We start from the raw sequence: 25264 nt of genomic DNA on the forward strand, positions 1-25264 counted from the left end.
TTATCGACCTGGATTGCAGTATTTTTTTGTGTGTAAAGAGTCATTGAACTATAAAAGTCTCACTTTATTAATTCAACTCGTCTGAGTACTGCATTTGCATTTGTTGTGTCAGGTTTGCAGGATATTTCAGCTAAATGGATGTGTTGTTGCCTTGTGAAGGTGAAAGCCTTACTGTTTTTGAGCGTGTCTGCAACTAAATAATGCTATTAGGCTCTATATGATTGATATTTTCTGCAGTGCACATTCATATCCCCCCCGTCCATGTTTAATCAATTGTCATTACCCGACCAAGTACAGAGAAAAGGATATTTAACAGCACACAGCTGTCCCCCTAGAGAACTGTCCATCACCAAACATCTATCTGCATAACTAATGACGGGCCCCGTGTTGCCCTCGGAGCCGTGTCTGATTTATGACGACGCATTCATATGTTCGCATGTTGCGGGGCCGTCACTAAGGAGTGACATTTCTACTGACAATGATGGAAGATGAACGGAAAGTCTCATTTGCGGGGGAAATAGGATTCAAATATTCTATTTTTACTATTGATCTTAACTGTGAGGCTTTGTATTTTTGTATTCCGCCAAATTATTTAATACTGGGAAGCACTTTGGGTCAACTGCTGTTGTTGTAAAGTGTGCTATATCAATAAAAGTGACTTGACTTGACTAGTAGCTAGGGGAGCTTTCTTCCCCCGACATAATGTACTTGAGTCTTTAACATCGGTGTTTAGTCGAGTGACCCGTAAGCATCCAAGAAGACAGCAAACGCTGACCTACATTTTTGTGTATATCCGTCCAGACCATGACATTTGTCACTTAGAAAACACTGTCGGGCTGAAGGCCGTGATTAATAACGGACGGCTGAATCATTACTTGGCAAAGAAACTGAAATAAACACACAAGCAGTATTGGGTCAGGGCAGCGTAATAGAGTTTGCTGCCCAGCGATGATGGCGATGATGTAGAATGTGATTCAGAAATGTGTGACATCTACTCAAGTTTGAATACATTTATCCATGACCTTGGTGAATGAAACTTCTGTACTTGTATAGACAACCATAAGAGTGTGACAGCTGCGATTCTTTCGTATTTTTCTGAGTTACAGCCACATCAGCTCCACAACATAACAGAATCCTAAAAGCTTCCTTTTGTTCCGCAGTGATGGATAATGTGGCTCAGCTCTCCAGTCGGCTCTTGGCACACAATCAGCGGGTACAGTAGATGTACTAATGATAACAAAAAAAAAAAACGACACTTTTCTTTTGAAATCCCAGTTATGAAAGCAAGTGAATGTGAGTCCCAACTCTCTGACTGGCCATTTTAGCAGCGGATCATAAAGATGAAAGCGACTTTCGTAGCGCCGCAGCGTTCTCTGGTGACTACGGCAATAACAGTAGTTTGGCAGGAGGCGGCCGGGAGGGAGCCGTGCTGAGAGGAGATGCTTTGTGTGGCCTGTCATACATGGGTCTGTTTGTTTCCATCCACAACTCTGAATCTCCCCCTGGTGTAAATGCCAGCTAGCTCTGCAATTCATAATTCAGGAGACATTTTTTTTAACAAAAAAGTGGAAAACAATAATTAGTCAAATGGAGCATCCATTTACTTTATCACTTCTCATTTTCTGAGTAATTCACAGAGTAATATAACTTTTATTGCACACAATAAGTTGGAGGTTTTTTTTTTTTACCAAAAAAATTAAATATTTATTTATTCTTTTTTTTTTTTTTCATTTTCAATACATTTGCAAGTTTAAGGTCAACATTGAACAGGTTATGGATATCATGTGGATGTGACCAGTCTATTCATCATGTGTTACCCACATCCCTCCATAATTCAACACAACAATCCTGTTGTCACCGCACCTCCCCCCTCCACTAAAAGAAATAAAATATCAAAAGCAAACTCAAAGGTCTCAGGATTTTAAAGAAAAGAAAATAATTGAACATATTGTACACACGCTCACACAAAATGTGGAATGAAAATTGGCTTCCTGTGGGAAAATGCTGGCAACCAGCCAATTCCATGAAACATCATTTTGTTTAGTGTTAAATCACTGTCGCGGTTTGTGCCTTATTGCCAGACAATTGGCTGTGGAGAGGATAAGAAAAGAAATCGTCAACGCGCAATTGTCCTCCATTTCTAACTTCCAAATCCCTTTTTTTTATTTTTTATAAATCACTAAAATACAACAAAAGTGTGTCAGTCTGAACCGGCAGAGCCGTTTCTTCTGCAGTTCTTTTCACTCCGTCTGTTCCCTCTTTCTACTTTTTTTCACCGATGTGAAGTTGATTATTTTACAAAAGTGGTCATAGAAAATAAATACAAATATTTTCCAGAATGCAATTTTTGTTTGACCCAGATGGCACCTCTTTGCCAGCATTGTGTCGTCATCTGCCACTGCAGTCCGTCTTTCTTCCTTCCTTTTCTTCCGTCTTCGTCTCTCATTCATTTTCTATTATAATGTCCTCCTCCCCTCACTTCTTTGTTTTTTTTAAGCACTTAAGCAGAGTTCACTGTTGCAGTTACCATAGTGATCATGGTGTAAGTAAATAAATAAATAAATACTTAAAAACAAATAAATACATAAATATCTCCTGAAATAAATAGGTGTTTGTCAGACAGTTTGCCTTGGCATGGTGATGTAGATACTCTGAAAACGCTCTCACAGCTGAAAATAAAGGTTCTCATTTGTTCAGAATAAATGGCAATTATGGTGACTGGATATCCCTTTCTTTACTCATATCACCATCAGAGCTTTCATGCCGAAGTCCGAAACCTCTCACAAAAACCAAAGTGTATTTAGAAAAAAAAACAACAACAAACTTGAGTTCAAAGTTGGACACTGGGATTTGTCGAGATTAAGAGGTGGTGCTCTGTCTTTACGGAGTACACAGTGCTGGCTGTGGTGAGTGCCAGAGGGTGAGAAGAGGAGGCATAGAAGGGAAAAGGGAAGAAGAAGGAGTTTGAAACGTCTCTCTGCAGAGGAGAAGCTGTGCTAGGACCCTTCCTCCTCAGGGTTTCCTGGAGCGTAGTAGCCCGCCAGTTGCCTGAAACGGGGTCCCCAGTCGCTGAGGTAGGAGAAATCCTGCTCGGAGGTGGTGGACAGCGTGTGGATGGAGCTTAGTGAAAGCGCTGGTGAACTGGTGCCCTCGAAGGCGTACGTCTGGAAGGAGTCATACGGCGGGACGGACAGGTCGGCGTCGGCCTGCTCCACTTTCTTTCGGATGTAGCCTTTGAACAGTGAGAAATCTGCTGCCGCCGCCGCTGCCGCTGCAGCTCCCTCCGCGGCGCCGCCCGCCCGGTTGGCCTGTATCCACCGCGGTAACGAGCGGATGTCCGGGCCAGAGTCACAGCTCTTGGCTTCCGGGAAGTCATAGAGGTTCCTCAGGGCGCTCATGTCGTACGCCTGAGTGTCCTGCTCGCCTCCGCCCTCGTCGTTGTACTTGATGACGTTATCCCTCATGTCCTCCTCGTCCTCCGCCATCCGCTGGCCCTTCCTGTGGCGTTTCAGGGTCAGGATCAGCAGGACGAGGACTGAGGGAGAAGGAGACATAACCGGACAAAGGTTGTGATTCTGCACAAATGGTCAATTATGTCAAGGTTACAGAACCTTCATGTTCTTAAACACTGTTTCTGTTTCTGCACAGTAACCATGGATTTAGAGTTGTTGGTCAAGTTTTAAAAGCAGGAATGACAAAATGTAATTCCTCTTCCATCTAAAGCATAATAGCGTACCTAACCGAGATTCAGGGCAATCAGTACAGAACCGTGAGGAAAATAAATGCGCCGAATTAGTACATGGTAATGGATGGCTATAATGGATGAGCACTTTTCACTGGAAAGTTTCTAACTATGGCCATTGTAATTTTGATTTCACCTCTTAGGGCAAAGGCACTGCAGGGGAGAATAATATATTATCAAGCTTCACATTTCAAATGCATGACCATTGATTTTTTCCACAATCCTGATTGCCTCGCCCAGAAATATGATTCAAAAAGACCCTAATGGAGACCAATCTGTAAATCTACAGTCATCCAAATCAAGCGAAAGTAGGACCTTGTGGTTCCATCGTTACTTCAACTGGAGGCAAAAACCTATAAAGGGAACGAAAATGCCTTGTGAAATTAAGTCTGCATTAAAGGAGGCAAAGCAATTGAGATTGATCACGTTATAGACTAATGAGCCGAGAGGAAAACAAAGGCTGTATGCAGAGATAAATCAATGAGGCTTTAATTTCAGCTTAGTTATTTTAATTACTGCCTACATTTCTGATTAGACAAGTCTCACTTAGCTCAGACACCCGCCCCCTGACTCCACCAGCACCTCCTCGGGGCTGCACCGTTCCTTACCATTTTCTTTTTTTTCCGGACTTGCAGCAACCTAAAATGTAATTTTCTGCGATGATAAAATCATATTACCGGCTGTTACGAATGGATTCTGCACGCTGGGGAGTGTGAGAAAGATAACGAACAACTCCATTTACAATACAATAGTAGTATAAATATACCGCAATCAAGCCTCTTTTTGATCAACAGAACTAAAAGAGGACGTGGACAGAGATTGACAGACCAAACGTGGTGAATGACACATAACTTACTTGCATTGTAATATTTTGTCACTAAAATTATGCAGAAATGAATTTATTGAATAAACAGTAACTGCTAAACCAAATTCCATGCATTAACAGAAGGGGATAGTAGATCATTTCTATAACCGATTAATAATAAAAATAAACTATGTTAATCATCTGGATTGAGCTGAGAGTGGCCTTTTAGCTAAATAAAAACAAAAAATGGGTATTACTCATGTTAAGTGATAGACAATTACTGAGCTTTCATTAGTAGCAGAATGTGTTTCCTGTGGCCAATCAGCTATAGAATGTTCTACGATCAAACCCCCCCCATTTTAGCAGGGACAATGAGCAGCTCCTCTAACGGGATGCCAGTGAAGGGACATTTAGATGGATCATTAACCAGTGGGCACCATGCATCTTCTGGAACAGATAGCCTGTTGCCTAAAACAAATGCCTACAAGCCCACAGAGATAAAAAGACTATCAATTATAATGGCGCCTGTGCTGTCTGGGACAGCGCCGATTGTTTGATGCTGTGAACCCGCCAGAACACCCATCCATACGTTGTGAAAATGAGATATGCCCACATCGCTTCACAGTCCAACTAGATCAATGTCACGGCTGTATGTGCTGGGTAAAGGAAATTCGCACACGTGAAAAACACATATTAGTATGCGTGGGTAAAAAAGCCCGCTGACAAACGCAATCTTTCAAAGTGACCTTGGAAGTCGGGATGTGACAGAAACACCAAGTTTGTGCTTTTTTTCCTCCTCCTCCAGAGCAAAGGAGAAATAAACTACTCCAAAACATCAGTTTCACACATATCGTCTGTACAAATGACTTGTCACAGCTCCTGGTAATTGTCTTCATTTGGTGTAAATGGCCTGAAAGATTAGAAGTTATGGAGTGAAATCGCCCAGTGTGTTCTTTGCCTAAGGAGCTGTGCCAGCCTTAAAGGGATGCTTCACCGGAAACATGAATCTGTATTGAAAGTGGGTCATCTATGTAGTACATTAAATACATTTTCAATTTGGTGCCTTCTTGACTGAGTGGCTTTTTGGTGTGTGGATGAAAGACAACAACTCCCACAATGCACAGATGGCGGATGTTGCTTTAAGTTTCTGCAAGTGAGGTCCCACCCACTAATCGATTAAAGGTCTGTAGCCTCAGTGGATCCCACCATTGGTCTGTAATAGGTCTGTAGTCTCAGTGGGTCCCACCACTGGTCTGTAATAGGTCTGTAGCCTCAGTGGGTCCCACCACTGGTCTGTAATAGGTCTGTAGTTTCAGTGGGTGCCGCCCCCTGTTGGCGGGCTGAAAACATGAGGAACTAGTGTTGCCTCTAACCAAAGCAGCCTCCAATGATGCAAAATAACAATATTTGTGTCATCGGAGGCTCATTTTCAGAATAGAAATCTCCCGTCTCTGGGGAAAATGAGGGACTGATGCACATCCATTCAAAAACACAATCGGGTTTCTAATGACACAAAGCTTTATGCAAATAGTGAAGTATTCCTTTAAGGAGCCTCGATGATCTTGGATGGGGGATTCACGCAGTATCTCTGACTGATAATGTACGCAGCGTTCTCCTCTTACATTGTTTGCTGGGGCTCCGTTGGGGGGAAAGCGCTGTCTGTAACCGTTGTGTTTATTCTCCTCCTCCTCCCGTGAATGGGGTGAATTAATTGCCCCTGGGTCGAGGAAACAGTCGTGGGTTTTGCGGTAAATTGCGGCACACACACTGCCGCGCATACTAAACGAGCCCTAAGACAATTACTCTGAATCCCCGACTAATGAGGAGAGTAATAGGAGGCAGAAAACTTGATGTTATGAACTCACTCGCACATACAGATCAGATCCAGTAAATACTATTGAAGGAGTGGTAGTTCAGTCTGAAGCGGAGACGATCAGATAATCTCACTTCGGAAAAACCTTCTCTCGCTGATAACCGCGTCTGTGAGTGTCACTGCCTATTAGGCACACAGACTGCTTAAACTGTAAGCTATAGGAAACCTATTTATTCTTTTGAAGATTAGCGTGCCTCGGGCGACATTCCCACAACAGCACGTACAGACATTTACCTCCGTGGGAAGCATGTGTACCTGTGTATCGCCGCCTCCTATACATACCAGGCCGGCTCCCGCGTGTGCAGATGTTGCGATAAGCGTTCCTGACAAGACGGTTAATTTACCCTTGGGCTGCGCCGGTTTGCCCCCACCCAGGAGTTCATCACGAGCAGATGGGAGGTAATTGGAATGGATGCGTGCAGATGCTGCGACGCAGTGGAATGGATTCATCACATCAGGCCTATAAATGAACTGATGGAGGGACTGTTTGTTTGTAAGGTAATTAGGCAGAAATTTGTTTTCATTTTTCTCATCATCCAACAATTGATGTAATAGAGGTGGTCCAGTCTCTGGAGAGAGAGAGCAATGCTGGCTGGTTAGGTATACGGGGTGTGTGTGTGTGTGTGTGTGTGTGTGTGTGAGTGATCAAGAAGACCAGCACACAGTAATGGCACATTGAGAGAACGGATTGCATTGCAGTTAATAGGTGAGGCGTGATGTGTGTGAATGCACGAGCAGACTCCCTGTGTGTGTGTGTGTGTGTGTGTGTGTGGTAAAACGGGGGGGAAGTGTTGGGCAATGTGCAGTCGCTGAGATTGCTGCCACATGTCTTGCTCGTGTCTGTTATTCACACCACCCTATAGTTGTGAAACCCCCCGCCCCCCCCGATCACAGACCCTCCAGCCATGAGACTGTTCTGTCCACGCGATGACTGGCAGAAGCCATGCACTCCGACTTAGCCTGTCCTTCAGTGCTTCGACGAGGCGTCTTGCGTCCATTGTCTCCCGATCAGTATCAGTCACTCAAAGTGGCACGGCGGGCTTAGCGCTGATAAGAGGCGGCTGATGCTTTTCGGGAATCGGCGTTGCATCATCGCATTGATGCAATGAAAAATGGCAAGAAATCGTGAATTACCGAAATAGTGAAATCGCCCCGGTCTGGAGAATAAGCGTGTTACTCCTGCAGAATGTATGATTCCATCCAGATCACCACGGCTGCAATGAAAATAAATCTTTGCGCTGGGTAATTATCCCGCACCGCGTCTAGCTGTCTAGTTTTAAAGGCCAGAGAATTGTTTTCAACTCCAAAAGCCCTTTGAGGAGATGTCATCGAGCCGAGAACACCAAAACCACGACACACAGTAAACACATCTTTTTTTTTTGTAGCCGTCAGAGGTTGCCTCAGATTTGTACACAACATTTGTTTTTGTTGAGGCTTTTAAAAACCAAGATGAATAAATAATGCTCTGCTTCTTTCACTCCGTTCGGTTAATGGAGACGGAGTTTTTAACAACTCTCATTATCAAAGCTCTAAAAAGAAATAGATCGCAATGTTAGTCACAGTTAAAGCTGGCGGGTGTCGCATCATCCATCATTCGCCGCCTGACTCGATGGAAACCGCGTACAGAGGCGTGAGCGGGGGAAGACAAAACACTGTGACAGCGTTGTCGTTTCTGTCACCGAGGAGTGGGATGCTAAGACGTGCAGCGGGAGGGGAGAAAGCCAAGCTAACTCATAAAATTTTCAGATATGACAATACTAAACCCTTTTTTCGGGCTTTTAGAGGGTGAGCGTGTGCACGCATGTGTATGTTGGCTTGAGTGTGTGTGTGTGTGTGTGTAAAAATCACAATGTCTAGAAAGCCTCGTCTATTTAAAGCCTGCTGTTCCAGAGGTATACAAGTGCTGAAGCAGCTTTTTTGCTTGTTTGCTGTCTCCAACCTAACTCCCCCCCCCACTCCAAGATAAAAGTGGCCTGATACCATTCATAAACCCAGCCATCACATGTGGTCCTGTTTAAACAAAAGCTTTCCTCTCAGAAAAGCCGTGACAAAATGTCCAAGTGGAAGAGATGAAAAATGTATGTTTTTTTTTTTTTTTTTATGTCATTCCACTTTCTGCAAACGCATGTGCAATTTCTTTGAAATATAGATAAGTTCTGAAAGTGGTCAATCCATTATATACGACGGCGTATTAGGGCCACTGTCCAAAAAAAAAAAAGGAGCCGAGAGAGGTGGGCAATATTCTGAGATTAAAAGTCACAAATTTGCGAGTTTTAACGTGGCAAATTTGCGGTAGCTTTCACTTGTTGTCATAGCGGCAAACATCCAGGTCAAGCTACGTGATTACTTCCTCTATGACCGCTAGCTTAGCCAAACCACCCGATCAACAAACACACATACCGTAAAATGACAATTTGGCCCATATAAAATTAACCAACACTAACCATCAAGAGCCATCACCCTAATGACTTTAGCAAAGCATTGACACACGGGATGGATTAATTAAAAAGATAAAAGCTACATTCATGGGAAATTAGCTAGCATAAATGCCGGTTGTTAGCATCGTAATAAACTAGCAAATTTGCCACTTTAAAACTCGCAAATTTGCTAGTTTTAAAGTCACAAATTTGCCACTTTAAAACTAGCAAATTTGTGACTTAATCTCAGAATATTGCCCACCTCTCTCGGCTCCGTTTTTTTTTTTTTTTTTCGACAGTGGCCCTAATACGCCGTCGTAATTATAAAACCTGTGCTAGGTTGCATGATTTGTATGAGCAGACATGGGGTTGTGTCTTCAGGTGCAGCCCCTCTGTCTTTCCACTAGTACAGACCGAGAATACAGCTTGTGGTGGTCCTGCTGGAGCTGGCTGAGCTTAGCAATGTCCCTAAAAGCAAAAACTAATGAATTGCGCTTATCCATCTATCCAGTCATCCATCATGCACCTCCACATGTACTGTGTCTCCTCATCCATCCGTACATAAGAGAGTGTGTGTGCGTGACTGTCTGCTTACCTATGAGGATGAGCATGCAGACCAGTAGTGCTATGAGAGCCCCGGGGCTGAGAGCAGCGCTCATCACGTAGGCTGTGGCATTGCAGGACTGGATGGCTCCCTCTGTGTTGCAAAAGAGAGAAAAAAAGGGGGATTTACAGTACAGATTCAACAGCAGTTACTTCAGGGGACATGGATTAAACACTGTTTTATCAAGAGAGGAAAAAAAGAGTTCTTATCATGCATATATTATATTTCACTGCACTGAAATCCCATTTCCTCTGCCCTCCATAAATATAAGCTGCTAACTGTTTGCTGACCGTGTGAATGACCTTTCTAGCACCGCTGCTGATGATGATGAAGGTGACAGTGATGACGATGGTGATAATGATGCAGCTCTTTTTTCCACATAATGTGGTCTCACCGGTGTCGCAGCCACAGACGTGGATGGTCAGGGTGCCTGTGGAGCTGAGGGAGGGAGGCCCGCTGTCGACCACCAGGATGGGCAGGAAGTACACATTCTGCTCGTGGCGGTTGAAGCCTGACCGCTGGGTCCGGATGCCAGCAGTGTTGTCTTGTGGTGTGTGTGGCGAAGAGGGGAGATTCAGAGAGACAAGATAAAGCAGAGAATTACACATGAACGACTTAATAACAAAACCTCTTTGTCTGTTCCTAAGTGTAGGAGTGTAGGAGCGATGATCACGCCGATTTATTTGACAATACTAAAATGTCAGGACAAAGCGTTGTTTTTAGATTTGACACTTGCAAAACTGTTTTCTATTTGAGCAACAAAAAAAACAACAATCCAAAAAACATGAAAAATGCTTCCTCAAGAAATAGCCAAGTGAAAATACAATGACAGAAAAGTGCCATCCTTGTTATATGTAGTCACAATGAATCATTTCCAATATTGCACAGTTCAAGGACTTCAGACAAAAAGGTGTCAGAATTGTCAACTTTAACTCGGGTTTGAGTGATTTCACCGAGGGAAGAGAAACACTTCTCTGCTATAAACATTTATCACGTGTTTAAAAAAAAAAAAAAAAAAACATAAACAGGAGAAAGAATATGAGTGAGAGAGCGAGCCACTGTTTGAAATTAAACTTCACCCGTGTGTGTGTGTGTGTGTGTGTGTGTGTGTGTGTATCAGCGCTTTCCCAGAGACATAGATAAATGTAACACAGAATACAGGAGGAGGCTTTGACAAATAGAGTCAGAGGAGCTTTGTGAGTAGACTTGTGGATACCAAGCAATCCATCTCCCGGAGCATATATCACCGTTATGCATGTCGCCCTGCTGCTCCTCTGGCACATGTAGAACAATCTTCATATTACTGTTCATGTACGGGAACGTTACGCCCCTGAGTTTGTCCTTTTGACTTTAACGCAGCATTTTCTTCCACGGCTGTCTGATTTTAGAAGAATATTCGCTCCAAGACATACGTTATAAACACATAAAAACTGAGGCGTCTTATGAGGCTTTGAATCAAATCCAATAAACTAAAAAAACGTGCCCATGCTACCGCTTGATCACAACAACCTCCCACATCCGATCTTATCTGAAGGTACCTTAAAGTGATTGTTATTTGCCCTGATTGGAACTCCAGATGTAGTGACATGAACCTGACAGCAAGTCTACAACAAACTACAACAAATGACTGTGTTTTCTGCCTTTGCCTTTCCAGAAGGACACACAGGAGCGTATCTGATGACTTTATTAGGGAGCTTTCCCATGCTCGCCATCTAAGTTTAACATAGCATTAAATACAAACTACAGATGGGAACATGATTTGTTTAGCACGTATTCACAAACTAATATATTGAAACATGTAAATTCAGTGACAAATGAATTTGCATACAGCCTCTGAGGAGCATGAATATACATTTGCATGTTTATGGTAATAGTGACTCATAGCTGTTGGGCTATTTCAATCTCAACCAAAGAGATGGACTGTCACACAGAGTGGCATCTCCAGAGCCATACTGCTGCGATGGCTAACAACTACGTGGGTCGGGGAAAGAGCGTGGTCGTTAGGAGAAGCGATGCTGACTAATGGAAGGAAACTGAATTTAAACAGTGGTCTCATGGTCACCCGGGAGCAACGGTCCATTAAGGCTTTTGAGCAGGAAAAGTTTTGCTTTCGTGGACAAACTTTTAAACCTAATATGAAACTCTCAAGTGACTTTATTCATATTAGAGGTGAAAGGCAAATATAAGAGTCGAGAACAGCGTGAGGACAGGGTTACTTAACGTTGTGCGGCTGTTGTACTGCAAAGTACAACTCCTCCCGGGCGTTGTATTCCTTTAGCGTTGCCATTCACACCACAGTGGCACATGTGCAAAAAGGTTTGGGAATTTGACCAACCCACAGGAAAAAAGGACTACAAAAACCTTCACAAATGCTTTGTAGGACACACTGTGATCTTGTGAAAACAAACCCTTTTAGCTTCATATCATGAGATTTCTTTTGAAGTACGACATTTTCCAGGTAACATGATGGCAGTTTGTCATGAAACAGCACATTTTATTTGGTAAAAGATAAAAGTTTTGGCCTGACAAACCGCCATCGAACACATAAAAATAATTTAGCAACCTGGAGGGGAAAAAGCCTTAAGATCACTTTGTGTCAAGCTAAAGACGGAACACTATGTGAGGCCGTGATGGGAAAAAGAAGAAGTGATAGATTGAAAGTGACATGTTGACAAATGTGTCAATGAAAAGAGACACCATAGTGGGGTTGGAGGATCATAAGTCCATGGAGGGCTTTGTTTGTCTTTTACCAAAATATATATATAAACTGCAGTTGTGTTGTGTATAGGAACATGTGTGTGTGTGTGTGTACTTTACACAAGGCCAATGTAATGGTTGTATCCATCCACATGCATGTAACGGGGCTGCAGTCGGCCTCACGCGCTGACATTTCCCTTGCCAGGGCTGCTCCCCTGACATTTTCCTGGTGTCAGATCAATCTTGATTTAACCAGCTGTCACATTCACTTAGGTATAAGTCTCTAAACGAGGAATGTGCAAGCAGCTTTGCAAAAAAAAAAAAAAAAGACGCGGACAAGCAGAAAAAAAAACCCTTCCCTCTGACAGAGCGAAGCCATCACTTTGGGAGCACGGTGACTTTAATGCTTCCTCGCATGCAGATAGAGTTTGTGTAAATGTATTTCGCATTATGACACTTGAGAAATGATGTTGTTGATTCAAGGGGAAACAAGTAAATATTCAGTGTTAAAAAAGAAAATTACATTAATTTAAAATGGTATTACTGTGGGGGTAGAAAGTGTCAGACATGCAAAGGCATGTAATACTTTCTAATGGTATTACTCAGCTAAGAGGACCAGAACAGGTGTTGTTTATCCAAAATATCTTGATTATCAAGTGAATTCTAAGTAAAAAAAAAAAAAAAAAAACTATTTACGTCAATCTTCTGATAGTGTTCTCTTTTTGTCTTATTTTAAAAAACATCAACCATCTGGAACCTGTACTCGATCATGTTTTTGGAGCTGCACCCTTTTAACTAACTCGTTATTGCCTCAAGGTCTTCATTTGCAGAAAGCCCTCGAGCATTTTACCAAATTCTCACACTGCCAATCAGTCAGGGAAATAATGAGATCATCTGAACTCGTCTGTATGAGCTTCATCATGGACATTTGTCAGTCAAGCATAGCTCTGCAGCACCTCTGCAAATTAAAAATGTGCAAACACCCACTCGCAAAAGATATATTACAACCGTTCTTTCAGACTTGCATAGAAGCATTATATCTTAAAAATCGAATTATGCTGACAATGCCATCAGCCAAGATACCCAAATGTGCTTCTTCGCCAATAACCCCTACGGAGGACCTTTTCGACCTCTCACCTTTGACGTCCCACAGGGTGAAGTGTTGGTTGCCGGAGGCTTCAGCGGCCAGGTTGAAGTAAAAGCGATGACCGGATTGTGGCTCGTCTCGATCGACCACGCTGATGGTGTGAATGAGCTGAAGAAGAAGAAGAAGAAGAAGAAGAAGAAGAAGAAGAAGAAGAAGAAGAAGAAGAAGAATCAACAGAGGGACAAAATAAAAAAGGACAAGAAAGAAAAGAAATGGAGATTAGATTTTCTGCTCAGATACACTCAGTGGGAACAAGAAAATGAATATGAAAACCACTTTACATTTCAAATGCCTCTTTCATGAGGGAGGGAGTGAGGTGGAGCGAGTGTACTCGGATGCAACAGACTTAGAAGGGTTCCTGTGAAAGTGCAGTTCAAAGGGGGCTACATTCACAAAGAGATAGAAAAAACTTCTCTCCCTCAAAAGTTGATAAAGCAATATAAAAAATAGAAATAAATGAAGTACTAAACTATCCTAAAAAGCCGCTAAAAATGAAAAAAAATGTAAGAGAGGGCCGACATATTCGGTGAGGCTGCTTTATTTGCTCCAAGAGAGTAAAGATGAAAATCGAATGTGCAATAGTACAGTAAGAACTGGAAACGATGAGCTACATAATAAGGATGAGTTACATTCAAAGGTGAACCGTGATCCACTTTTGAGAGAACTTTGCGGAGACACACTCAGATGAGATCTGATTCACTGAGCTGATGAGACATCAAACATCCCCCGGAGATCCTTTCACCTTAACGCAGGCCTCTCGGTGACGATTCATCCTCCCTCTCACCTTCTACATCTGTAGCCAGAATCGCACCAACAGCGGATAAATTATATCTTCACGTTGCATGAGTCAGAGCCGTTTCCTCTCTCTGCTGCAGCACTACGTTTGAGTACACATGCCTTATTATTTTGATTTTCCTCACCTTTCTTGTTTACCGCACACTCTCACTAAAACACAAAGACTTAAGTCTCCTCTTCAGCATAGCTGAATAAACTAAAGCATCAAGGCTGAAGTCAGAGTATGCTTGAGAATGATTCTATTCTGGGTGAGGAACGTATATCAACATTTTTCCTGAGAATATTTTCTTCCTGTTTTTAAATACTGGATGGATTGTTTTTTAAGAACACATTTCGGGGAATGATGTCTTTTTCTTGCTTTTTGAACAGCTTACTGTTGCAAGAGCTGATTTTGTACACCTAAAGATGTAATAATACCTGTAATTATGGAAGTATTCATGAAGAAACCGCTGCAAAAGAAACCCAACAGTTCCTCTTTTGGTTGGAGCTCCTTATTTATGAAATATGTCAGCCATGACAGCTTTCGGGAACTACATGGCAGCTTGTGGAAGACTCCGGTTAACAAGCAATGAGTGCAGAGTTCACACAGATAAACAGGTTGTCAGACAGGAAGGCAGGCTGTCCAATCACGACCATTCAGCCGGACGGACTCATTCCAGTCCTGCGACAACCACACATAATGACTCGGAGCGTTCGATTTATCCACTTCTCTTGAGATGAGAATTCATCAAATATCGCAAAACATATTTTGAAGAAAATCTAGTTTGAAACGCTTACAAGCACCTCTAAAACTCGCTAATTAACATCATATAATGACATCTGTTTAATCCATACAAAAACCGAAGTGTAACAAAAACAGATTTTGTGTTTTATAGAAATTACATAGCAGCTCATTCTTAATTCAGTCGTTGTAGCAGCAGAACTAAGACTTTGTTTCATTTCCACACTTCACTTTTTGTAATTAAACAATTAGTGAACTGTTCCAGCCTTATATTGAAAAATACACGTGTGAAAGTGGTATTAGAGAGGCATCAATCTGCCCATATAACCCTCTGCTAGAAAGTGTGTGCACATATTTTCCGAAATGTCAAGCTATTTTTTTTAAGAAAAATGTTTACAATTATTGTATAGCACATAACTACTTTATAATTCAGTACAGTTTTAACACGTTTGCACAGTGTTGTCTCTTTTTATCTCAAACATGAGCTGTGTTCATGTAGCGTATTCTCCTGTCTGTTACTTAATGCAACAGACACGTAGCACAGATGGCAAATGTCATTTTGTCAATAATACTTTTTTTTTAATGGTTTTTTATGAAAGCTGAGTAATGCCACTGACTTTGAATAAGCTGAGTTTCTTTATTTTCCATCTCACACATTTTGATAGCTCAGGTATTTGTTTAGCAGTTCTTCCCACTGCCACAGTCAGCCTGGAAGCATCTACAGCACACAAAGCCACTCACTTCTCACTTGCCGATTCTTATTCAGCACAAATGGTTCTCCTGACAAAAGAGTCCCTCTGAATGTTAACAATTTAACTTAAATAACCAATACCCTGTTGTTGTGTTGCATGAAGAAGAATCGGAACGCATCAAAGCGGGTCTGAGAAAAGAGAGACGCTGGATGAAACCCATCAGGTCTACAACATTACGAGTGGTGTGTTGGCGACCTACAGTATGTTGAGCAACACAAGAGATGTAGTTTTCACAAAGAACAAATTTCCCCTCCTGAAAAAGGGCAAAATGATCTTTTAAATTGATAAAGTCACATGTGTGATTCATGGTACAATGCAAAGGGTATACAAAACGATGGATTTGTCCCGCAGCGTACATATTTCTGAACTGTATATATTTATTATGACACAAGGTCCCATGGAGGGGCGTGGCTTAGCCTCTCTATAGGATAACATGAGGAGGTGATGACATTTTGGACAGCTGCAACATAACTGGTTGGCGGAGACATAACGCCCTTAAGCAGTAATTATATTTTTATAACCTTGTTAAAAGACCCTGAAATACATCTTGGAAGTCCAAGAAATACACACACACACACACACACACACACACACACACACAAACACACCTCTGTTATGGATCCACAGAGATGCACATGACAAACAATCCCCAACACCTCTATTAAGTTCAAGGCATTTCTCAGAATGATTAAAACATTTAATGGCTGTGATTCGTTTCTATGGTCCCACAAAAGCCTCACGGCATCAGATAAGTTCAAGGGTGAATATATGAAACCATTAGCAACACTCAGAATTCTTCTGTATATTTTCCACTTCTCTGCCTCTTCTGGCTGCTCACTTGATTCATCACTGCAATTTTGTCTTTTCTTGTCTTTTGAATCAATCTCTTCCAAAGTATCTCCCTCTCATGCTTGCCGTTACCAGATAGCTGTCCCTCATTAATTTTCCACCCGCACATTTATTAGGCCTATTCAAACAACAACAATACTGAAGGACGTACACCAAACCCTAACGGCACATGAAGCCAATCAGCTTCATTGTGTAGTGTTTTAGACTCGTGTCGCCTGCCTATGCAAGGCAGCCTCACTCATTGATAGCAGCCCACACAACTATGAATTACGAGCCTGAGTGGTCGCTATGCATTACTGTGACTAAGCTACTGCCGAGCACACTTCCGGGCCGCGATTGTGCCTCCACAATGCGGCTCCTCGGCATGTACGTTGCATCACAGACACAGAACAGGCTTAGTCATACCTACAGCCCAGGGAGGTTGATTGGGATAATATGGCTTACTCTGCAATTACAAAAACGCTACGGCATGATGTCAGGGTAAATCACATGCTTTATTTTTTCTTCTCCCTAGTCTGCATTCGAGAAACACACTAACACTTGAAATGAACCAGGAATGTCTGCCTGTAATCCTACAAATGTGATTATAAGAGAAAATGACATGTTATCTTAAATCCTACACACGGTCCAGATTGCAATACCTCCTGTCTTTAGAGGGTATATATGTATCCCCATGGCAGTCCTAATGTTATTAACGTGTTGAATTTATGTGGAAAATGCTGGCCACTTATATTTCCCAACTGGATAGCCAGCAATATCCCATCAGCTGTGTGTGTGTGTGTGTGTGTTAATGTATGTGTCAAAACACCGAGATGCTTATGACACATTAACGGAGCACCTGTGAGGTGCAGCAGCACATTTTTTTCCTATTTATTGTTGTTTTCCTCATCATGGTAGGGGTTAGAAGAACCGAACACAACTCCCTGCTTTGACTCACAAGCACAAGCTGTTAATGCACAGTAGTTCCATACGAGGCTGGATTGGACTTATTTTAGACTTGCCTCAGTTCTAACGGACTAGTGGGATAAGTGAGTACTTTCACATGAATCACATTTGTAGGATCCAGTCAATCCACAGTAATCGGGTGTGTTAACCAAAGCAGGCCTGGTGTTATCTTATCATTCTTTGGAGCTTGTTGCGGTTTATTTTAATCTGAAGGCAGGGAAAACAATGAAGAGGAGAAGAGTTTTAAAGCAAAAGGTTTTTTTTATATGAATTGCTATATTTTTGCATATATTGTTCTATTTTTTTTTACTGTACTATGGGCCTTTCATTGTGTCCTAAATAGTTTATTATTATTATAATTATAATTATTATGATGATCAGCTGAGGGATGATTCCTCATTTCTTTACAGAAATAGTGACAATATAGTAAGTGAGCCATGATTTGCGTTCTGCGACTGTGCCTTCAGGGGCCGGGGAGAGAGAGAGAGAGAGAGAGAGAGAGAGAGAGGAGCAGAGCGAGTGTGTGGGAGTTTATCGAGCAGCTAGCGGAGCTCCCTCTAGCACAATCACCTAATTAGATTTCTATCTAACAGTCGCCTTTCCTGACCCCCTTAAATCTCTCGCATCTCTGGAAAGCTAGACGGAAGACTTTCCCAAAACTACATCCCATATCATATGCACTGGAGGTGTGTTAAAGGTCAAGGTTGTGAGAGGGAGGCGGCTTACACATTTGCAGCAGAAATCAATCATTTCACAAGAGGAGCAGGGAGGTAAATAAATAGATACATAAGCAGACTACTACGACATTTGGGCTAAGAGGAAGTCTCTGTAGACTGGAACGCATCAGAGGTGTGTTTTCAAACACATCCATTATTTTTAGTGGTAAAAAGCATCGTCATGGTTTCCAGTGGTCAAGTCCATTATCTGAATGCATTGTTCTGAACTTGATTCAATTTCAGGATGAAAGAATGTTATTGTATGTATATATATATATACATACATGCAATTGTTTCATCAATAGCATATGCAAGAGGTAATGTCTAGCCAGTGAGATGGATAGATACATACTTTTTGTGGTGACAGTGACTCACCAGAAAAAAAGACATCATATTAAGGAAACAGTCTGCCGGTACAGGCAAAGAGTTGTTTTTCCCAATTTGTTTTCTGATCCAGAAAATCTCGCTGTGTAACCTTTTGGATTACACTGACAAACATCATTTAGACTTGAAGAATTTCCACCTGCAGAGAACCACTGGAACAGCAAAGGGGCTGCAACAAATGGCACACGTCAAAAGATCCAAGTAATGCACCTATATACCTATTTGCCCTTTACATCGACAGAACGGGGTAAATCTGTACAGATATTGCAGGAAACGGTGAATATTTCAGTCTCTCTGGTTCGTCTGATTCAACATTAACATTTGAGAGATATGAGGAAGAGGCATTTTGGTGAGTAGAACAGATGACTCACTCAGCGTCCTATAAAATACTGTCTGGCGTTTTTTCTCGTCGCTATTTGTTTTAGTATCCTCTCTGCATGCGCATGCAGAGAGTAAGTGTGCCCATGTGTGTGTCCCTCAGACAGGCTTAACATTTAGCTATTTCCAACCCACTCTCCCAGGGGATGGAGGTTTGCGGTGACGTGGCCAAACTGAGGTGATCTGCGGTAGCGACCCAGTCAGCCAGCCGTGAGACGGCTCAGCGGAGCTGACAGGACTCTCATACCCCAGGCCCTACTTAGTATTTAGCTTTGCACCCAGCCTTTTTTTCTGCACACATGACACTATATGATATCTGTCGGTCTGCATTCAGTCAGTTAAATACCACGAGGTGGGCGCGGGGTGGGACGGGAGGTGAATATTGTGCTCATGTGTCATTCAGTAAGGTGTGGGAGATTGAGAAAATTGACAAATCCAGGTGGGACTAAGTCTTGATAACTATATTTAGTTGTTTTTTTAATTATTTTTTGGCTGATCCACTAACCGTAACTGCATCACATTTTAAAAACACTAATTTCGAAATTGGGTGTTTTGAGCCGAGCAAGCTGTACGGCACCAAATTGCTTCAATCTTGGCTTCATTTTATGTAGATTAACTTGTAATAACAAACATTTATATTTGCATTTTATGGAGTTACACCGCATTGTTAACCAGAGTAACAGGATATGGTACATTTGTTTTCTTCAAAGCTTCAAAACAGTTAAACATACGTTTGAAGGAATAATTGTAGGCCTACGTCATGAAGAGCACACTCGATGTGGTCCTAAAACGTTTAAACTTGCAATGCTCATTGTGATTCATCCCAATTTATCTTCTGAGAGCTTCAAAGTGAGAAGACGTCTGGACCGTGACGTGGTCAATCCTCACTTTCTAAAAGGGTTGTCTGAGGATTAACACTTTGGCTTTGGGGCCAGTAGAATTCTTTCTTCTGGTTAATGAAAGGTTAGGGGAAGAGCTGGGTTGGCTGTGAGAGTTAAGGTAATCGCCGAAGGAATATGTTACGTCAATGAGCACACAGCACTTCAAATGTTACTGTGTGTGTCTGTACATGTGTGTGTTTGTGTGTGTGTGTGTGTGTGTGTGTGTGTGTGTTACAAACAGGGCTTTGAGAGATTTTTTGAAGCTCCAAGGCAAAATAACTGAAGGCTGCTTCTTCAGCCTTTGCAGTCATCGTGAATGAGACACGGTCTTTTTTACAAGGTAAATTACAACAATCTAAAGATATTGGAACCATTTTGCCTTTATTTTGAATTTCGAGCAAGTCCACCACGTAAAAAGAGGATGATAGAAATGTGTTTACTGTGCAGCTGAACCTGTAACCTTTTACTCTAGAAATTGATTAGGAATGTATTGTTGGTACGTTGTGGACGTGTTCTAGGTGACACTATGATAAGACCCAATCTGTATTTACCCTGCACCTTTTTCCTGCATCTATCTCCCCCTAATTCTCTTACTGTAAAGTCACTTCTACGTGTTCCTTTCCATCTTTGAACATGACCTGAAGACTCAATAAAAGGTGAGAAGCTACTTAACACTCTGTGTCATGGCCCTGACTTGAACTGTGTCCCCAAGCAAAAGCTGCTTTGCCTGTGTCACCCATTTTTTTTTTTATTCACTCCCCTGCCAACCTTCCCTCCTCCCTCCACATGCATTCTGCTTCTAAACACAAATAAAATAGGTTGTGTTGCCAACTCTCAAATGGGATCAAATCCAACCGCAGTTAAATGGCTTAGGTTAATCTGATTTTCTCTGTGGTTCCACCGAAAGCCCGACCTGAGCCAAGGAGCTGACACTCCGTGAACAAGACTGGGCGATAACAAGGCACGCAACCCGGAGACAATGGAGCGCTCCTCATTAGCTCGGTAAACCGGGGGGTTGATCTGACGTATTAAGAGTGTGGCAGTGGAGACGAGCACGTGTGTGGGTATATGCATGCATGAATTTATTTCCTTGTGCCATGCGTCTGTGTAGGGACAGGCGTGTATGATTGTGTTTGTGATTTAATTTGTGGGAAAAACATAAAAGAACAAGCAGTTTTTGCTGACGTGGATGGAAAGGCTGACAGGAAACAAGACAAAGAAGATGGATGTGTTACGTGGGGAGAGATCCCCAGATGGGAGGCGAGTCCCCTTAACGTCACTGTGAAAACAGCAACACCATATACACACAGGAACACAAAGAGAACATACACAACTTGTTGTGTTTTGACAGATGTGTCACAGGTAAATAAAAACGAAAAAAGGAAAAGACACTTGTTCCACCGACGGTTTGATTGATGGATTTAGGTATAATATAAATGACTGTTTACTTATAATTAGCGACAATCAAGTCCTGCTTTCAATCATAGTGCCCCCGTGAGTGGGTTTTAGCTAATTTGCAATGTAAATGCAATGTAAAATCTGAAGCCGAGCAGTTTGACAGGTGATTCAGCTGAAAAATAACAGGTGCTGTGTTTATTCTGACGGTGTAGCAGACCTATGAGGAATGTGAAACAGGCTAGACACCGAACAAAGCAACAATAACCCAAACTAACTTCAGACTCCCTCTTCACAGAGGCCAGATGAAGCGAGCAAAAGGGCTCTGGGTCCAGAGGCAGAAACATCAGTCAGCTCGCCAGTGTATGACATCTGTTCCAGAGAAAGAAAAATGCTCTCAATTATCCTTATTTCCAAGAGCTGTTGCTCCGTCAAATTTTTTTAAATTGATTAACAATATTCTGGGGAGTTGAAACAAAATTGAAGCTCATTTTACAAGCAAACTGCGTTGGCTGATGCTCGTATCCCTGGTCTCCCTCTTTGGCGGCTTATTTTGCTGAATAAATAAGTGCATCCTGGGAAGCAGGATATATCAAAGTGTTTCAACATATCAGGCAACCACTCTTTTCTTCACTGGAAGCCTGCGATTTGACTTTACTGTTGAAAGGTAAGAAGAACTTTGGTGTTTTACATCTACGCACATCTAATTTCTGTGACATTACCGCCAAATTGTTAAAATAATTACCCGATGGTTTTGAACTGGAGGAAGGAGATCAGAGTCAGCTCAAGGTCCAAACAGGGATTTAATCTTGATCAAGAGGAGAATTCACAGAGCAACATGCTGGTCTGTTACAAGGTGAAGACTCATCGTGCTTTGAGACAAACATGGTATTTATCCATCTTCTGTGGGTGTGTTTTCACTCAGTTCACAGGGATGGAAGTCGTAAACTCAAATGTTTAACTAAACCTTGCATGGGTCACAAACCCCACCTGGGTCATAAACCACAACTATGTCGCAAGGCACACATGGGTTGCAAAACACACACAAATGGCCACAGGCCACAGGTCACAGGTCACAGGACACATTTACATTCACACCAAACCTTCTCATGTGTAAGTCTTCAGTTCAGATATCTCTCATCAAGAAGTACAAAATTTCCATATCACAAATGACCCCAATATTTACCTCAAAATGAATTGAAATGATTTCATAGTTATATTGAGTTATTTCCCAATAAGCAGTCATAAATATCTACAATAATACAAGGTTCCACAATCGACAACTTGTCATAACCCCCAGATCTGTTCCTATATGTGATTCTGTACACCCACTGCAGGACAATGAATGGATATCAAAGCAAACCATTTCTTCACTATTACCATTTAAAAGAACTTTAAAGAAGGTAACACTTTCTATGAAAGTCATGTATATAATGCATCATAAGCACATTTATAACATATTATAATGTGTTTATAAGGCTTTTTAAAAGTTGTTATACATGTTTATAATCATGCATGACACCTTATAACAAGGTATATTAAGTATTATAAGTGGTGGACATAATGTATTATAAGTTCAGCATTCATAGCGCTTTATACGTCCATGCCCAAGTGTTTGAAAGAAGAATTCTGGGTTACAAAACTACCAAAATTTAGCCAGTTATAAAGACACAGAAAGTCCTCATAATTGTGTTATATCATACAATCGCTAATAACCTTATACAGTGCTGTCACTGTGTGTGTGTGCGTGAGAGTGTGTGTGTGGCTGATTTTTCAGAAAGTGGCACATCGCTCCACTCTGTCAGAGGCAGAATGTGGAATGGGAAGCAGGCATCGATTTATCAATGAGAGAGTTCCATAAAGGCTGTGTGACATCATCGTGTTTGCTCCAAATCACCCAGACCTGTGCAAGCTTGGATATCGGATGTGGCCAAATTGCTCCGATCGGACAGTTGCCAAACAACTGGATTTACTTCTCGAGATCAAAGGGGTTTTTTAGACGGGGGAAGAGTGCCAGCACCGTGGGTTTTCTTCGAGTACTGTGAAATATCACTTATTGACACGGACACCTTCCGTAGCATTAAACTGACTTCTGTTTGCAAGGCAATCTTTCAGTTCAGTACTGTCATTTTATTGGTCTCGCTTCAATGAAAGTATGTGTGTATATCTATCTATCTATATATATAAATATATATAGATGACCCATTTGTTCAAGCGATTTGCTCATTTATTTTCCTCTCTGAGTAAAAGCTCTCTCCTTTTCCATTGATCAGAGAAGAAATGCCACACACGCCGGTTCTCTGCACCAGCGAAGACGCAACTTAACCGCTGACCCAAAACATTTTTCTTCATGACACTCACTGCATTTTTTTCAAGGTAAAGATGCAGTGACTGACAACTATGGGTATTTTTTTCATATATATTATTCTGAAAATAACACGAAGGAGAAAAATGTTTTTCCCTACCCCCCCAGTAGTTACCCCTGAGGGCAAAAAAAAAAGGAAAAAAATCTGCATTAGAAAGCCTTTGACCAAATGCCAACACATTTCCATTCAATCCCGGCTCTCCACAATAACATAGAAAAAGAAACTCTACAGAGAAAGGACAAAACAAACCGGGATCGAAAAATGGATGAATGAAAATTGAGTGATGCTCCTGTCATTTGATGACCCGTTAGATAGACAGTCATAAATACAGAACAAACTAAGGCAGACAGACAGAATGCAATTTTCTCCTGTATGTCTTTGGAATCCCTTTATTTGGTTTGTAATTACAGTGTGAAGTATTTCCCTGCATTTCTCTCTAATGAGAGCTTTAAACACCTTTTATTTTACATTGCTGGGAGCCAGCAATGATCTTTTTTTGCTGGAAGACTAATCATCTCTGTGTGATTAGGAGCTGAAGGTTAATGCGGGCTCTCGCCGGTGTGAGAGTGAGTCGGGAGTGAGATAGACCGGGCCAGACGATGTTGGAGGAAGGCGGGCGGCGTTGCGGTGGCACAGGAGGGCTATAAGTGGTTAAGGGTGTGTGGATCAGGAGGAGGGGAGGCCTGAGTCTCATTACACATGTAAATGTAGCTTCCAGCATGGAGGCCCCACTTTAAAGCCTTGCTTTTTTTAATTATTCCTTTGCTCTGCACATGATAATTGGGTTTAACTCAGCCCAAGGCCTGTTGACTGTGTAAGGAGAATAAAACATCCTAATGACTCTGTCCATTTTTAATGCCGACGTCGGATTGGAAACAACCATGGCATTACCTGTTTTTTGTCTTATTTCCAAACAGACTCCCATTGATTGATCGGTGCTGGGTAATGGTGCAATATTTAATTTGGTCACCGGTTTGCCATTTAGGGGGTTGTTTAACTTTTGTAGGAAATAAGAAAAGGAAATAATGTTGTTTTTTCAGAAACGCTGTATTCATTCAAAGTTCATTCTTTTTAGTTTCAACAACCACAGTGCTGACATCCAAGGTGAACTAATAATACTAAATTAACCTGCATTTATAAGGTGCCTTTCAATTCTTCTGACAACTCAAACCTACTGAATTTTTAATCTTTGTCCAGCATAAATAAAATAAAAACATCAGAGAAAATAAAAGTAATCTTTGCAAAGCCGTTTGTTTCTGGCTCTCTTTCTGACATGCATTGGTGAATTGTGCCTTTGCCCTAAAGCTGCGTTGTAAATTGCCTTCAGTATTGCGTGTCAGATAGATCCTATTGTGCAATGGAAAATGATACAAACCAAAAGTATGAAAAAAATAGGCGGTTGTGAAAAGAAAAGAGAAAGTGTGAGTCGTCAACATATCCACAATATCCAACTCAAGGTTCACTGCTTGGCCTTGACCAAACTTATCACATGATACCTGAGATGCCTCTGAATGCCGAGACGCCTGCGGTTATGGTGGAAATCTTTATGGTGGAAATCTTTAATTTAGAATATTCTATCACTCTCAAGACACACTCATACATCATGATTTGTTCTTTGGATTTGTAGAATGCATACAATGGCACAGATATCACAATGTTAACTTGTGATACTGATGTACAGATCTATACTTCCCTTTATGGATTTCTGCATGTTAACGACAGTAAACATGTATTTATTAGCGTGTAAAATAGACTCCGACTCAATTTCATTGTTTCGTTTGTCACACATTGTTGAAA

General features: G+C 41.7%; 1 protein-coding gene across 1 annotated transcript in view; it reads right to left on the minus strand.

The window, feature by feature from the left end:
- Positions 1–1790: 1790 nt before the first annotated feature.
- cdh22 (cadherin 22) overlaps positions 1791–25264 on the minus strand; it is a 71515-nt gene continuing 48041 nt past the window's right edge. Inside the window, exons 9-12 of the mRNA XM_084034979.1 lie at positions 13276–13393; positions 9836–9985; positions 9433–9534; positions 1791–3535 (exon numbers count right to left, since the gene is read on the minus strand). Of these exons, the coding sequence (XP_083891105.1) occupies positions 2997–3535; positions 9433–9534; positions 9836–9985; positions 13276–13393 (909 nt within the window). The 3' untranslated portion in view covers positions 1791–2996. The remainder of the gene's footprint in view (positions 3536–9432; positions 9535–9835; positions 9986–13275; positions 13394–25264) is intronic.

Source organism: Eutrigla gurnardus, assembly GCF_963514095.1.
Source record: "Eutrigla gurnardus genome assembly, chromosome: 2".
Classification (NCBI taxonomy): Eukaryota; Metazoa; Chordata; class Actinopteri; order Perciformes; family Triglidae; genus Eutrigla; species Eutrigla gurnardus.